General features: G+C 43.9%; 1 protein-coding gene across 1 annotated transcript in view; it reads left to right on the forward strand.

The window, feature by feature from the left end:
- Positions 1–1,522: 1,522 nt before the first annotated feature.
- Positions 1,523–14,379, forward strand: part of FRRS1L (ferric chelate reductase 1 like) — a 32,057-nt gene continuing 19,200 nt past the window's right edge. Inside the window, exon 1 of the mRNA XM_025360159.1 lies at positions 1,523–1,913. Coding sequence (XP_025215944.1) covers positions 1,523–1,913 — 391 coding nt within the window. The remainder of the gene's footprint in view (positions 1,914–14,379) is intronic.

Here is a 14,379-nt window from a genome sequence, read left to right on the forward strand (position 1 = left end):
CACTTTAACAGATTTTCAATCTGTTGGATTAGCTTTTTTAGAATGTTATGCATTGCCAAGCTATGCTTTTTGGGAAGAAGTCTCTTGATTTTTTCAAGTAATCATAGTTCATCTTACCTTTTTCAAATAAATCTCATCTATTTTTTGTGACAACTACTATGTTGGGGGACCTAGTGAAGCCCAAGGTTTTCATGAATTACACCTCAATTCAGCCATCAGGATTAACATGTTTAAACTCCAGTTGGACAGCCCACTGTTAGCTGATACTTAATAGAAAATACCTGACCTCTAAGTCACCCATCATGTGCCCCCTATTTCAACAGCACTACCCTTATCTCTCAGTCAACCAGGCCATAAAGGGTTAAGATCACTAGTTTCCTTTTCAATATTAACATTTCATAATATTGTGTACAAGTGTGCATGCCGCTTATAGCACTGAACTCTATTGATCCTTACCTCTATGATCTTGCCTAATCTTCATTGCATCACGTCGATGACTAATCATAAGAGATCAGGCAGTCTGACTTCTAGGTCTGCATTTGCTACCTCTATGCTTTTCTGCCTCCATAATTATTTTGTTTATGCAATAAAATAAAATAATAGGAAAAGCAGGTTAAAATGCTGGCTCTGCAACACCAGCATGAAAGGAATTGTGTCCGCGTCTCTAATGGCAAACAGCTTAGCAATTCGAATATATCACCCCAACAACCATCATCAGAAGAAAACCCCGGGACCTGGCATAAAGCAAATGCTTGGTGTGAATCAATGGATGGCTGAGTAAATAGCCAAAACTGAATTGCAAGCAGCAGGAATGGATTTGAGAAAAATCAACAATTCAGCATGGCCCTCAGACATGGGCCTTCCAAGGCCTGTGCGTGCTTGCTGCAGGGAAATAGAGTAAACCAGAAGCGTAGTTTTGAAGAGAGACAGGTTACCTACTGGCACCAGCCTCTGTTGTTTACACACCGCAAGAGCCTGGAGAGGAAGCAGGTGAATCCAGTCTGGAGATCTAGGTTCCAGTTTTTTCTCTGTCTCTAAACACCTCAGTTTACCTAGCTCTATAGTGGGGGTGTTGGAATTTCAAGTTCCTTCTGTGATGATCCAAGAAATAACAGGTCTAGCAAGTGCTTTATGTAAGCCAAAAAGCGCCGGCACAAGGTTGAGGAGGCAGCACTGACCAGGTGTGTCCAGGGTAAACTCTCTGGAGGAGTGTTTCATAAATTGAACGTGCATTGGGATGTCCTGGGAATTTTGGTGAAATGAACATCCAGCTTCATGGGTCTGGAATGGGGCCTTAGTGAGGCTAACAAGCTTCCAGGTGATGCTGATGCTGCCGGTCCGCGGACCACACTCCCGAGTAGCAAGGGGGTAGAAGGGCCAAATCTGCCGGAGTGGAGGGAAGTCGGGGAGATGGGGAGAATGGAAAGAAGGACAGGAGAAGGGAAGCTGCTAGGAAGGAGAGTCTGGTAGGGGGAGGAGGGGGTTCCAAGAGGAAGAGGGAGGCTGCGGGGCTGGAGCGAGGATGCGCAGACCGAGACAGGGAGGCGGGGGTGCGGGAGGCTCCGCGGCTGCGCGGGCGCGTGCTGGTGGCCTCCGCGGCGGCTCAGTCCCGGCCCGCGCCCGCGGCGCCCCAGCTGCGGCCCGAGCGGCCTGGCTGCGGGATCTGTGCGCAGCGATGGCGCGGCCGCTCCGGCAGCACCCGAGGGTCTGGACGCCGCTGCTCCTGCTGTTGCTGACGGGACCCGCCGCCTGCGCAGCCAGCCCAGCGGACGACGGTGCGGGCCCGGGGGGCCGGGGACCCCGGGGCCGCGCGCGGGGGGACACGGGCGCCGACGAGGCGGTGCAGCGCCACGACTCCTCCTACGGCACCTTTGCGGGGGAGTTCTACGACCTGCGCTACCTGTCGGAGGAGGGTGAGGCTGCGGGAGGGCGAGGGGTTGCGGGAGGGGAGACCCGGGTTGGGGGACCGAGGATGGGGGAACGAGGAGCAGGGGAGAGGGAGGGGGAGGGGGTCGGAAAAGATGTCCGTGGAGGCAGCTCTGGCAGAGGTGAGGCCAGGATGGGGAGCGCAGTGCCCAGACCTTCGCCGGCTTGGAGGAAAGGCCCAAAGAGCTGTCGATGCCTGCCGCCCGCTTTACAGATGGGGAGAGTGAGGCTGGGAGAGGCAGGGATCACCCAAGTTCTGCAAGACTGTGGATAGGGGTGGGTGCTGAGTCTAAGCTCCCCCAGTTCTTAGATCTGGCTTCCACCTTTGCCGCCTGGGGTTGGGTTACAGGGGAGGAGGCCGCCATCTGGCCAGAGCAATTGTGGGGAAGCAGAGAAACCACAACCTAGAGGGAGAGGTTGCCTTATTTCCTCCCTGTCTGTATTGACCTAAATTTGCAGTGACCAGCGCCCACCTCGTAGCGTTCTGTTCTTGCTTACTGACCCATCAGAGCTGGGTCACATCAGCCTCCCCACTCCCATCCCTCTTCTTTTATGATGCCACATATGTTATGGTCCCCTAGTGTGAGCCACCATTGTTGTGGCCTGCTGGGCCCACGGACTGGGAGTTTGTCAGCCAAGGGCCTCCCTGTAGAGCTGCTTCAGTGAGCACAAAAGCCAAGCGGATGGTGGTCAGAAGGAACGGAAACTGGCCTCTTACTTTAGCAACTTTGGGAAGTAGTGATTTTCCTTTTCTTCTGCTAAGAAGGATATCCAACAATCAAGCTGGGGTGTGAAGTGTTGAGTCCCAGAAGCTCATATCTGTTAGTGGATGTCTCTGTTGTTAGGATTAAGTTCAGCTGCATACAACAAGCAAACATTAATAGCTTCAACAAGATAAAAGTTTCTCTCTATGGAAAGAAACTGAGAAACAGGTAATCCAGAACTGGTGTGGAGGCTCCTTGGTCACCAGGGCCCCTGGATCCTGCCCTTCTGGTTTTTCACAGTTCTTAGCATGTAACTTCATGGTTCAAAATAACTGCTTGAGCTACAGCCATTATATTCACATTCCAGACAGTGGGAAAAATGAAGTAGGAAGAAGGTCACTGACTACTTTATAAGGGGATTACTCGGAAGTTTCATATAACAATTTTTATACTTCTTTGGCCACAACTTAATAATGTGGTTGCACATAGGTACAAAGGAGGATGGAAAGTACAGCCTATTAGCTGAGACATAATATGCCCAGTTCAAAAATCAGAATTATTGTATTAAAGAAGATGGAGAGAATGGATTTGGGGAAATGTATTAACTAGAGGCTTAACTGCTGAATTAGAGATTTTTACGTATAGTGGTTTAAATAAGGTAGTTTATTTTTCTCTCTGATAAAAGTCTGGTTGGTCTGGGGCTGGTGGGAGGACTCTGTTCCACAAGGTCATTCTGGGACCCGGGTTCTTTCCATCTTGTTGCTCTACCATCCCCCTGAGGCTTTGTCCTCATCTGTACAGTAGAAGCCAGGTTGCTTGCATGTCCTTGTTCAAGATTGAGGGAAAGAAAAAAAGAAGTTCAGAGCAAGTAGTTACCTTTTAGGCTGGCTGCCCACATTACTGCTGTTCACATTCCTTTGGCAAAAACATAGTTACAATGGCCTAGCTTCAAAGAAGGCTAAGAAATGTAGTCTTCTAGCTGGAGAGACATGTGGCAGAATCTGTCACTCTGGAAAAGAATAAATATCCCAAAGCCCATCTGTTTCTGAAAGCATCTAGTGTATCTTTACATTGTACACAACCTAGTGCTGCCAGGTGACTGAAATGTAGTATGCGAGAGCTTCTATTCTGATTGGGTTCATGCATCTAACAAATGAAGGATAGGGTCAGAGTCTGTACGTCCTTTGAGTCTCTCTACAGAGAGAATGGTATGTTCATTGTATGGTCCAGAAAGTTTTATGAACATGGACATCAGGTGGGCCACAGCCATCAAGGACAGCTTTATAGAGTCAAGCTATGAAGTAGGAAAGACTTCAGTGACACAGAAGAGGGAAGGAATTTAGATGAGGTGACTGCACAGCAGGCAGCAGGGCTTTGCTACGTGTGTACCAATCCCTAGTGTGTCTGCTTCTCCCTCCCACCATTCTGCACATAAAACTGGTTTAACCCTCCTGAAGCCTGCTTCTAACCTGTTGGCATTGCACTCAAAAGTCTGTGATGGGGCCAGGCGCGGTGGTTCACACCTGTAATCCCAGCACTTTGGGAGGCTGAGGTGGGTGGATCAGGAGGTCAGGAGTTTGAGACCAGCCTGGCCAACATGGTGAAACCCCGTCTCTACTAAAAATACAAAATTAGGCGGGCGTGGTGGTGCATGCCTGTAATCCCAGCTACTCAGGAGGCTGAGGCAGGAAAATCACTTGAACCCAGGAGGTGGGGAGGTTGCAGTGAGCTGAGATTGTGTCATTGGACTCCAGCCTGGGCAACAGAGTGAGACTCAGTCTCCAAAAAAAAAAAAAAAAAATTCAACCTGTTCCCCAAATGAATATTCAACTGCTTTATCTGAAATTTCCTCCCTGACTCAACTTCCTTTTATAACCATATCTCCGCTTCCCTCACCCTGAGCTTTTACTCTCCATTCTTCTCCTACCCTCTTCTCTCTGACAGTTTCACTTCCTCTTTGCATACAGATTCTACCACCATCTGGTGGGTGCTAGTTGGGATGTAAGTGGTGTGGGCCTATCAGAGGCAGTGCCTCTGCTAGATTACCCTGGGCCTGGGCTTCAGCCCTGTGTGTACTGAATAGAGACTTTCCCAAGATGCCTAGAAATAAACAGTGACGTTGCCTTAAAAGCGGGAGCTGAGGAGGGGTTGTCAGAGAGAGGGAAGAAGAACCAGGAGAGAGGGGTGTCCCAGAAGGCAAAGGAAAAGAGCCTGTTTCCTACCAAGGAGAGGCCTGATAGCATGAAGACTCAAAATTATCGATGGATTCAGGAGATGAGAGGTTATAGGTGGAACTCTCCTAGGATAGATTCAGTGGAGAAGGAAGGAGGGAACCTGACTGACCTTGGAGGATGTGGCAAGTGAAGAAGTGCAAGGAATGCCTTTGACTTATTCTATCAATACACTTGAGGTTGTCCATTTCTAGTGACTGGGCTACTTGTTCCCTCTGTGCAGGGTACCCCCTTCTTATGTCTCAAATAGCCATGAAACTGAGTACAAAAATCAGAAAAAAGGAATTTGAGTAATGGAGGTGGGAATGGAAATTCCACTGAAACTGAGAGAGAGCCTACTGATCATTACCTACCCTACCTAGAGACTAGTTCCCCAGTATCCAGATTGCCCAAGGCCCTCAAATCCAGAGGCGGGATGCTGGCTAATTTGCTGTCTCAAAAAAAGACCACCCCCTAATGTGGTCATTTTAAAAAATTTAAGTTGTGTTTTGGTTTAACTGTGCTAGTGTTCAGAATTCTTTGAGGGTCCCACTGTCTAAGCGTATACTACTCATCCTTACAGTCTCAGCTCAAATGCCACCTCTTTCAGGAAGCCTTCCCTGATTTTCTCCTCCCACTAGGCAAAGATATGCTTCCACAGCACACAGTCTGCCATGACCCTCTTTGCTCTCTATGGTCAGGAGTTCAGATACGGTCTTAGTGCTTGAATCCTACTACTCATACTTCGTTCCCTTGAGGTTCTTAACCCGGAATCTACATATTCAGAGCAGTGATAGAATGTGGAACAGATTACCATTTGATTATGGGCAAATGCTCATTTCTGAGGGTTCTTTGGGGAAAAACAAACCAACAAGACTGAGTTGGATGTTGGCTAAGGGTTAAGTCACAAATGAAGCTTGCTTCTCCCTGCTGCTAAGATGGCCAGGTTTGAGAAGCAGACCCTGAGTCTTAACCCAGCCAGCTACATGGATGATGTTAACTGCCTGACCCTTGGAGCCATACCCTGCCTAAGAAGGAAAAGACAGAACATCATTTGTGGTCACTTATCTTTAAGGCATAGTCATCTGACTACTTGTAAAATGTGGCTCAATCAAGGATTTTCTGACCATTGAGTTCTGATCACAGTTTTTCTTGGGAAAGTGCTAGAGAGGTAGAAATGACAGAACATGGGGCAAAGGGCAGACGTTTCATCGTCTCCCTATATCCTTCCCCCATCTACCATGGACAGTATGTGGTTATATTACTTACCACTCTACTAATCTGGAAGTTCGTTAAGGGTAACAATTTGCATCTAATTTATCTTTGTATCCTTCATGAATCTAGCCTGATCATAATACCAATTGGAGCAACTTTTAATATGTGCTTACTATGCAGCAGGCACCACTTTAAGATACTTTGTCCATATTAATTTTAATCCTTATAGCAACACTGTGAGTTAAATACTACTCTTATTGCTACTGTAGAGATAAAGAAACTGACCCACAGAAAGTTTGAATATTTTGGCTAAAGTCACACAGCTAGAAAGTAGAGAGAACTCTGTGGATTTGTTGATAGACTTAATGGACAAGGTGGTTTAAGGTGTCCTGTCCACCTGGAATGGAGGGTCCCTGTTGACTTGCACTAGGACATGGATTGGACAGGTACAATTGGTTTTTTGTTTTTGTTTTTGAGACAGAATCTCACTCTGTTGTCCAGGCTGGAGTGCAGTAGTGCGATCCCAGCTCACCGCAACCTCCACCTCCTGGGTTCAAACGATGCTCGTGCCTTAGCCTCCCAGGTAGCTGGGATTACAGGCATGTGCCATCACACCTGGCTAATTTTTGTATTTTTAATAGAGACAGGGTTTCACCATGTTGGCCAGGCTGATCTTGAACTCCTGACCTCAAGAGATCTGCCTGCCTTGGCCTCCCAAAGTGCTGGGATTACATGCGTGAGCCACCACGTCCAGTCTAGAATGAGGTATTTTTGTGAGTGAACTTGAGAGGGTGGGTTCGGAACTGATATGGTAGACAGTTAGGGCCTACAGTTTCCTAAGCAGTGGAGTGCCACCATGAAGACTGAATTCACTTCTGTGTGGAACTTTACACCTTATAAAACCCCTTGATATTTTTACTTCATAATACGACCCTGAAAAGAGAAGGAACAAAAATTGAGGCCATCCAGAAAGAGGCTGATGCAATAGTTCTCGGATGAAACTGAATGGTGTGGCCAGACAATTAAAACTTAAACTTCAAGGAATCGAGTACTAAATTAATACCTAAAGGCTGTGAGCCAAGCAGTTAATTAGAAGCAATAAATAGCAAACCAGAAGCCATTAACCACTCAGTAGAATATGGCAAAACAGGCTCAAGGGATTGCAAAAAAGGAAAAGATAGTTTCTTGAATTAGACAAGAATGGAAACCACAAAGCCAGATTGAGAACCTAAAAAATCAACCAAGAAAATAAGTACCTCTCGTGGTTCAGGAATAAATGAAGGGAGTATAAAATAATAGAGAGGAAAGGAGGGAGAGAAAAAAAAATGGCTCAAATTGTTCTCCAAAACAGAAGTTACTGAAAGAGCTTATAGAGTCCATGTCAGAAGAAGGAAAGAAATGGAAGGAGAAGAATTGATACACCCTTTTTTAGAAAAGCCCCAAGCCAATATTATTTAGTCTCATTCAGGTTTTTATTTTAGAGGGAAAAAAATAGCATCAAAATGGAAAATGGAGAGAAAGGAACAAGCCAAAACAATTTAAGTGGTGAAAAATGGGGGAATGGACAGAGCGAAGGGAAGAGGGAAAAGCTGGCTGTGTCTGGGTGGTTCAACACATATGTCTCAAGACTAAGGAGGACAGGTAGGTGTAGGGGAGATGGAATGTTGAGGAGTACTATGAGGAGCAGTGGGATGACAGCATTAGATTTCTGCTTCAGGCCGGGTGAGATGGCCTGTAATTCCAGCACTTTGGAAAGCCGAGGCAGGCGGATCCCCTGAGGTCAGGAGTTCAAGACCAACCTGGCCAACACGGTGAAACCTGTATCTATAAAAATACAAAAATTAGCTGGGCATGACGGCAGGTGCCTGTAATCCCAGCTACTCAGGAGGCTGAGGCAGGAGAATCACTTGAACCTGGGAGGCAGAGGTTATGATGAGCCAAGATCGTGCCATTGCACTCCAGCCTGGGCGACAGAGCAAGACTGTCTCAAAAAAAAAAAAAAAAAAAAAAAAAAAGATTTCTTTTTCAAAAAGATGGCGGCAGGGCGGAAGGAGTGAGAGAGAAGCCAGAGAACCAGATAAGAGGTAGAGCTACAGACAAAAGTCAGGCTCTGGTTTCTGAGGTAGGAATAACAAGAAGTGGTCAAGTGCAGTGGTCCATGCCTATAATCCCAACACTTCGAGAGGAGCCTCGGAGTTTGAGATCAGCCTTGGGCAACAAAGAGATACCGCATCTCTACAAAAAGATAAAAAACTTAACTGGGCATGGTGGCGCACACCTGTGGTCCCAGCTACATGGGAGGCTGAGGCAGGAGGATCACTTGAGCCCAGGAGGTTGAGGCTACCGTGAGCCATGTTCACACCACTGTACTCCAGTCTGGGTGACAGAGTGAGACCCTGTCTCAAATAAAAGGAATAACAGGAAGTGATGACTGAGTAAATGTGCCAGGTTGGGGAAAGGGAGAAACTTAGGACTGAGGCTTCAGGATTGCAAGACTGTAAGTGGCTAGTGGGATTATCCACTAAGATAAGAAACATAGGAGCAAGAGCTTTTGGGAGGTGGAGGAACTCATCTGGAATTGATTTGCTTGTGGAATATCCAGGGAGAAACCCCTGGAGGCAGTTGGCTGTTGGATTTAAACTGATAAAAGAAAAGAAGAAAGACCGAAAACTGTGAAGTGAGAGAAAGAAGGGAATAAATCTGAAGATAGTAGAAGGAAACAAATAACGAAATAATAAAGATATAGCAGGATTAATGAAATAGAAACCAAATATTCAGTAAAGGGGATCCACAAAGCCAAAAGTGATTCTTTGAAAACTTAATAAGACAGATAAGTGTATAATCAGGGTTTTCCAGAGAAACAAAACCAATAGGATATGTATCTATGTAGACAGATTTATTTTAAGGAATTGGTTCACATGATTATGGAGGCTGGCAGGTTCCACAATCTGCAAGATGGGTTGGCAGGCTGGAGACCCAGGGATGAGCTGATGTTTGCAAGTCAAGTCCGGAGGCCATCTGCTGCTACATTGCTTGGTGGAGGTCACTCTTTTTGTTCTCTTCAGGTCTTTGACTGATTGGATGAGGCCAACTTGTATTATGGAGGGCAATCTACTTTGCTCAGAGTCCACCTACTTAAATTTTTTTTTTTTTTTTTTTTTGGTGGTTGTTGTTGTTGAGGCGGAGTCTCGCTCTGTCACCCAGGCTGGAGTACAATGGTGCGATCTTGGCTCACTGCAACCTACTCCTCTTGGGTTCAAGCGATTCTCCTGCCTCAGCTTCCCGAGTAGCTGGGATTACAGGTGGGTCCCACCACACCTGGCTAATTTTTGTATTTTTAGTAGAGACAGGGTTTCACCATGTTGGTCAGGCTGGTCTTGAACCCCTGACCTCGTGATCCACCTGCCTTGGCCAAAGTGCTGGGATTATAGGCATGAGCCATCGCACCTGGCCCACCCACTTAAATGTTCATCCACTCCTAAAACACCCTTAAAGAAATATTCAGGTTCTTTAAACCACATATCTGGGCACTTTGGCCAGCCAAATTGACATATGAAGTTAACCATCTGGCAAAATTAGTCAAGAAAAAAATAAGAATGACAAAGGGGGAACCTCAGACATAGCAGAGATTTAAAAGCTAATTGTGATTATTACAACTTAATAAAAGGATAATCCAATTTAAAAATAGAAAAAAGCTTTAAAAAGACATTTTTCCAGAGAAGACATACAAATTGCCAACAAGCGCATGAAAAGATGCCCAACATCATTGACTGTTAAGGAAATGCAAATCCAAATCATAATGAGATACCACTTCACACCCACTAGGATGGTGATTTTTTTTTAAAGGAAAATAACAAGTCCTGGCAAGGATGTGAAGAAATTGGACCTCTCATACATTGTTGGTAAGGATGTGAAATGGTGCAGCTACTTTGGAAAATAGGTTGGCAGTTTCTCAAAAAGTTAAACACAGAATTACCATATGATGCAGCAGTTCTACTCCAAGGGAACTGGAAACATATGTTCACACAAAAACTTGTCCATAGCAGCACTATTCATAATAGCCAAAAAATGGAAACAACCCAAATGCCTATCAAACTGATGAATGGATGTACACATGTATGTGGTTGATCCATACAATGGAATATTATTTAGCCAGAAAAAGGAATGAAGTTCTGATACATGCTGCCATGAACCTTGAAAATATTATGCTAAGTGAAGGAAGCCAGACACAAAAGGCCACATGCTGTATGATTCCATTGATATAAAATGTCCAGAATAAGCAAATCCACAGAGGTAGAAAGTAGATTCATGGTTGCCAGGAACTGAGAGGAGGGGGAATTGGGAGTGACTGCTAACAGGTACAGGGATTCTTCTTGGAATCATGGAAGTGTTTGTGAATTAGATAGTGGTGATGGTTGCATAACCTTATGAATACATTAAAAAACACCGATCTGTATACTTGAAAAAGGTGAATTTTACGGTATGTGAATTATAGCTCACTAAAAGTGAAAGCAGATAAGCTAATAAGAAATACAGCGAACAGCTTTATGCCAATACACTTGAAAATTTAAATGGACAAATTCCTAGAAAAAAATGCAACTTACCAAAAACGGACTCAAGAAAAATTAGAAAAGCCAAATAATTTTTTACCCATCAAAGAAATTGAATCAGTTAAAAACATCTTCCAACCAAGAAAACTCCAGGCTCAGTTCTACCAGACACTCAAGTGACAGCTGATGCTAATCTTAAACACATTATTTCAAGGGACACTCAAAGAAGGAATAGTTTCCAGCTTGTTTTATGAGGATAACATAACCTTATTAGCAAAACCAGACAAGTACACAATGAGAAAGGAACATTACAGAAGAGTTTTGATCACATACATAAATGCATAAGTACTATACAAAATATTTCTGAAGGAATGGAAAATGATATTTTAGGCAAAGATGAACCATAAGAAAACCAAGATGACAGTAACATCGGACAAAATATAGAAGATAAAATATAAGGAGCAAATTATGTCATATGCCGATAGAAGAAACCAATCAGGGATGTTTACCTGTAACAGTATAGTGTCCAAATAAAAGCAATAACTGATGGAAATAGTGTAGAGCAAAATATAAACCGACATTTGTAATTGGACATACCACCCTTGGTATTGAAAAATCAAACAAAGTTTTAAAATGAAAGATATAGGGAGACCAAGGCGGGAGGATAGCTTTGAGACCAGGAGTTTGAGACCAGCCTAGACAACATATTCTCTATACAAAATAAAAAAAATTAGCCAGGCATGGTGGCACCTGCCTATGGTCCCAGCTGCTTGGGGTGCTGAGGCAAGAGGATGGCTTGAGTCCAGGAATTTGAGGCTGCAATGAGCCATGACTGTGCCACTGCACTCTAGCCTGGGTGACACAGTGAGGCCCTGTCTCCAAAAAATAAAAATAAAAGATATAGCTATATATCATATAATAGATATATAGATATATATCATATAATTTCAATTATATGAATGATAAGTTCAATTAAATAGATATGTAAAATCCACAAATACAAAATCATACTCTTTTTGAGCACATAAATCCACTAAAATCAGCCATATACCAGAATATAAGAAAGTCAACAAATTACAGTTTACATCATACAGATGTCTTCTGATTCCAATGCCATAAAATTTGAAATTAACAAAAGTATAAGGGGAAAAATCACCTATGTCTGTAAGTAAAAACAACAATATTAACCTATATGTTAAGGAGAAAATCATAAAGAAAATTAAGATATATGCATATAATGACCATCTAAGCATTGCATGTCAAAATATCTGGCGTGAATCTAAAAGAGAGCTTAGAGGGAAATTTATAGTTTTGAATACATTTATCAGAAAATAAGAAAGATTAGAGGCTTGGTGTGGTGACTTACAACTGTAATCTCAGCACTTTGGAAGGCTGAGAGGGGCGGATCACTTGAGCCCGAGAGTTTGAGACCAGCCTGAGCAACATGGCAAAATCCTGTCTCTACAAAAAATTTAAAAAATTAGCTGGGTGTGGTGGCTCATGCCTGTGGTCCCAGCAACTTGGAAGGGTGAGGTAGGAGGATCACCTGAGCCCAGGAGGCGGATATTGCAGTGAGCCGTCATTGCACCAGTGCACTCCAGCCTGGGTGACAGAGCAAGACCCTGTCTCAAAAAAATAATAATAATAATTAATTAATAATAATAATAAAAGGTTGGGTGCAGTGGCTCACACCTGTAATCCCAGCACTTTGGGAGGCCTAGGCAGGTGGATCACGCGGTCAGGAGATCGAGACCATCCTGGCTAACACCGTGAAACCCTGTCTCCACTAAAATACAAAAAAATTAGCCAGGCATGGTGGTGGGCGCCTGTATTCTCAGCTACTCGGGAGGCTGAGGCAGGAGAATCGCTTGAACCTGGGAGGCAAAGGTTGTAGTGAGCCGAGATCACGCTGCTGCACTCCAGCCTGGGTGACAGAGTGAGACTCCGTCTCAAAACAAACAACAACAAAAAAGTAAGCTAAGCATTTAATTCAAAATGGAAACGAAAAGGAAGGAAATAACAGATCTGGGTGGGAATAAATGAAATGGAAAACACATGTGAAAATGAGAGTGATGACCCCAACTGAATGTGGACTGTTTGAAAACTCTCATAAGATACACAAATTTCTGGCATGACTAATCAAGGGAAAGGGTGAAAATACACATAAACTACATATGAAATTAAAAAGGAGAAATTTGACGAGTAAGATAGATGAACTCTCTCTGCATCTACCCCAGACTCTCTAGTGTTCCGGCCCCTGATGCAGAGGCTAGAGTATTACCTGGAATCCTGAGTTCTGGATACGATTTTGATTCCATCAATCATGTACATGACACTTGAGTCAGAACTGGGTATGTGAAGGGAGGGAATGGGATGCAAGACATCCATTGTTTTTTTTTTCTTTTCTTTTTTTTCTGCAACAGTTTTATTGAAATATAACTCACATACCACACAATTCACCCATTTACAATGTACAATGCAGCACTTTTTAGTATATTCGCAGGGTTGTGCATTTGTCACCACAATCAATTTTAGAACATTTGCATCATCCCCAAAAGAAACCCTATACCCTTTAGCTATCACTCTGCAGTCCCTCGTTTCCCTCCTCCCTACCCCAGCTCGAGGCAACCACTAATCTTGCTGTTTCAATATTTGTCATCCTGGACATTTTTTTGTTGTTGTTGTTGAGATGGAGTCTTGCTCTGTCGCCCAGGCTGGAATACAGTGGTGCAATCTCAGCTCACTGCAACCTCCACCTCCCAGATTCAAGCAATTCTTCCTCAGCCTCCCAAGTAGCTGGAACTACAGGTGTGTACCACTACACCCGGCTTTTTTTTTTTTTTTTTTTTTTTGTATTTTTAGTAGAGACAGGGTTTCGCCATGTTGGCCAGGCTGGTCTCAAACTCCTGACCTCAAGTAATCTGCCTGCCTCAGCCTCCTAAAGTGGTGGGATTACAGGCATGAGTCACTGCGCCCAACCTTATCCTGGACATTTCATGTAAATGAGATTATATAATGAAGGTACGTCCATGTTGTAACATATATCAGTACTTCATTTTTTATGACTGAATAATATTCAGTCTTACATATGTGGCTAGATTTCCAAAGGGAAAAAATAAACAGAATGAGATGTTCTGCACAGTGTCATTTATGCAAATTAAAACATATACAAGTGAAATATTAAGAGCACACCTATGTAAAAATAAACATAGAGGTGAACGGTAAGTTGCAGTGGGCCCTCACTGGTCTGCTCTGTGTGGGCATTTCCAGACTTTGTGCATGGCTATAAACAGGCTAATGCAGTGCAGCTGTGGGCAACATGGCAAGGGGTGCTGTTGGCAGAGTGAGAAATTGTGCCTAGAACCTGAACCTTACATCCAGGATCTGTTGAAGGCCACTTGGTAATTATCTTGTAAGGTAATCATGCAAGAGTTTCAGGATGATGATCTCGGGAATATGAAAAACTTTCTGCAACCTGGCAGGACTTTACCCTGGACAGGGAGAATTCCATGCTACATGGAACGTACTGAGATGAAAACCTTACCCCTACCACCAAATTTTCTGTTATCCATTATTGCTAATGTGTACTTTCAGTTTATCATAGTAAAATATTGCTTTTCTAAGACGTATGTGTCAGAGTGTTCATTTTTTGTTAAAACTTCTATCCTTGGGAGAAGGATATGCATGAAATACACTGGATCTTGTGTCTAAGGTGGGGAATAAAATGGAATTAGTGATGGATTGGAGAAAAAATCTAAGATTGGTGCCGGGCAC

The sequence above is a fragment of the Theropithecus gelada genome, chromosome 15 (assembly GCF_003255815.1).
Source record: "Theropithecus gelada isolate Dixy chromosome 15, Tgel_1.0, whole genome shotgun sequence".
NCBI classification, from domain to species: domain Eukaryota; kingdom Metazoa; phylum Chordata; class Mammalia; order Primates; family Cercopithecidae; genus Theropithecus; species Theropithecus gelada.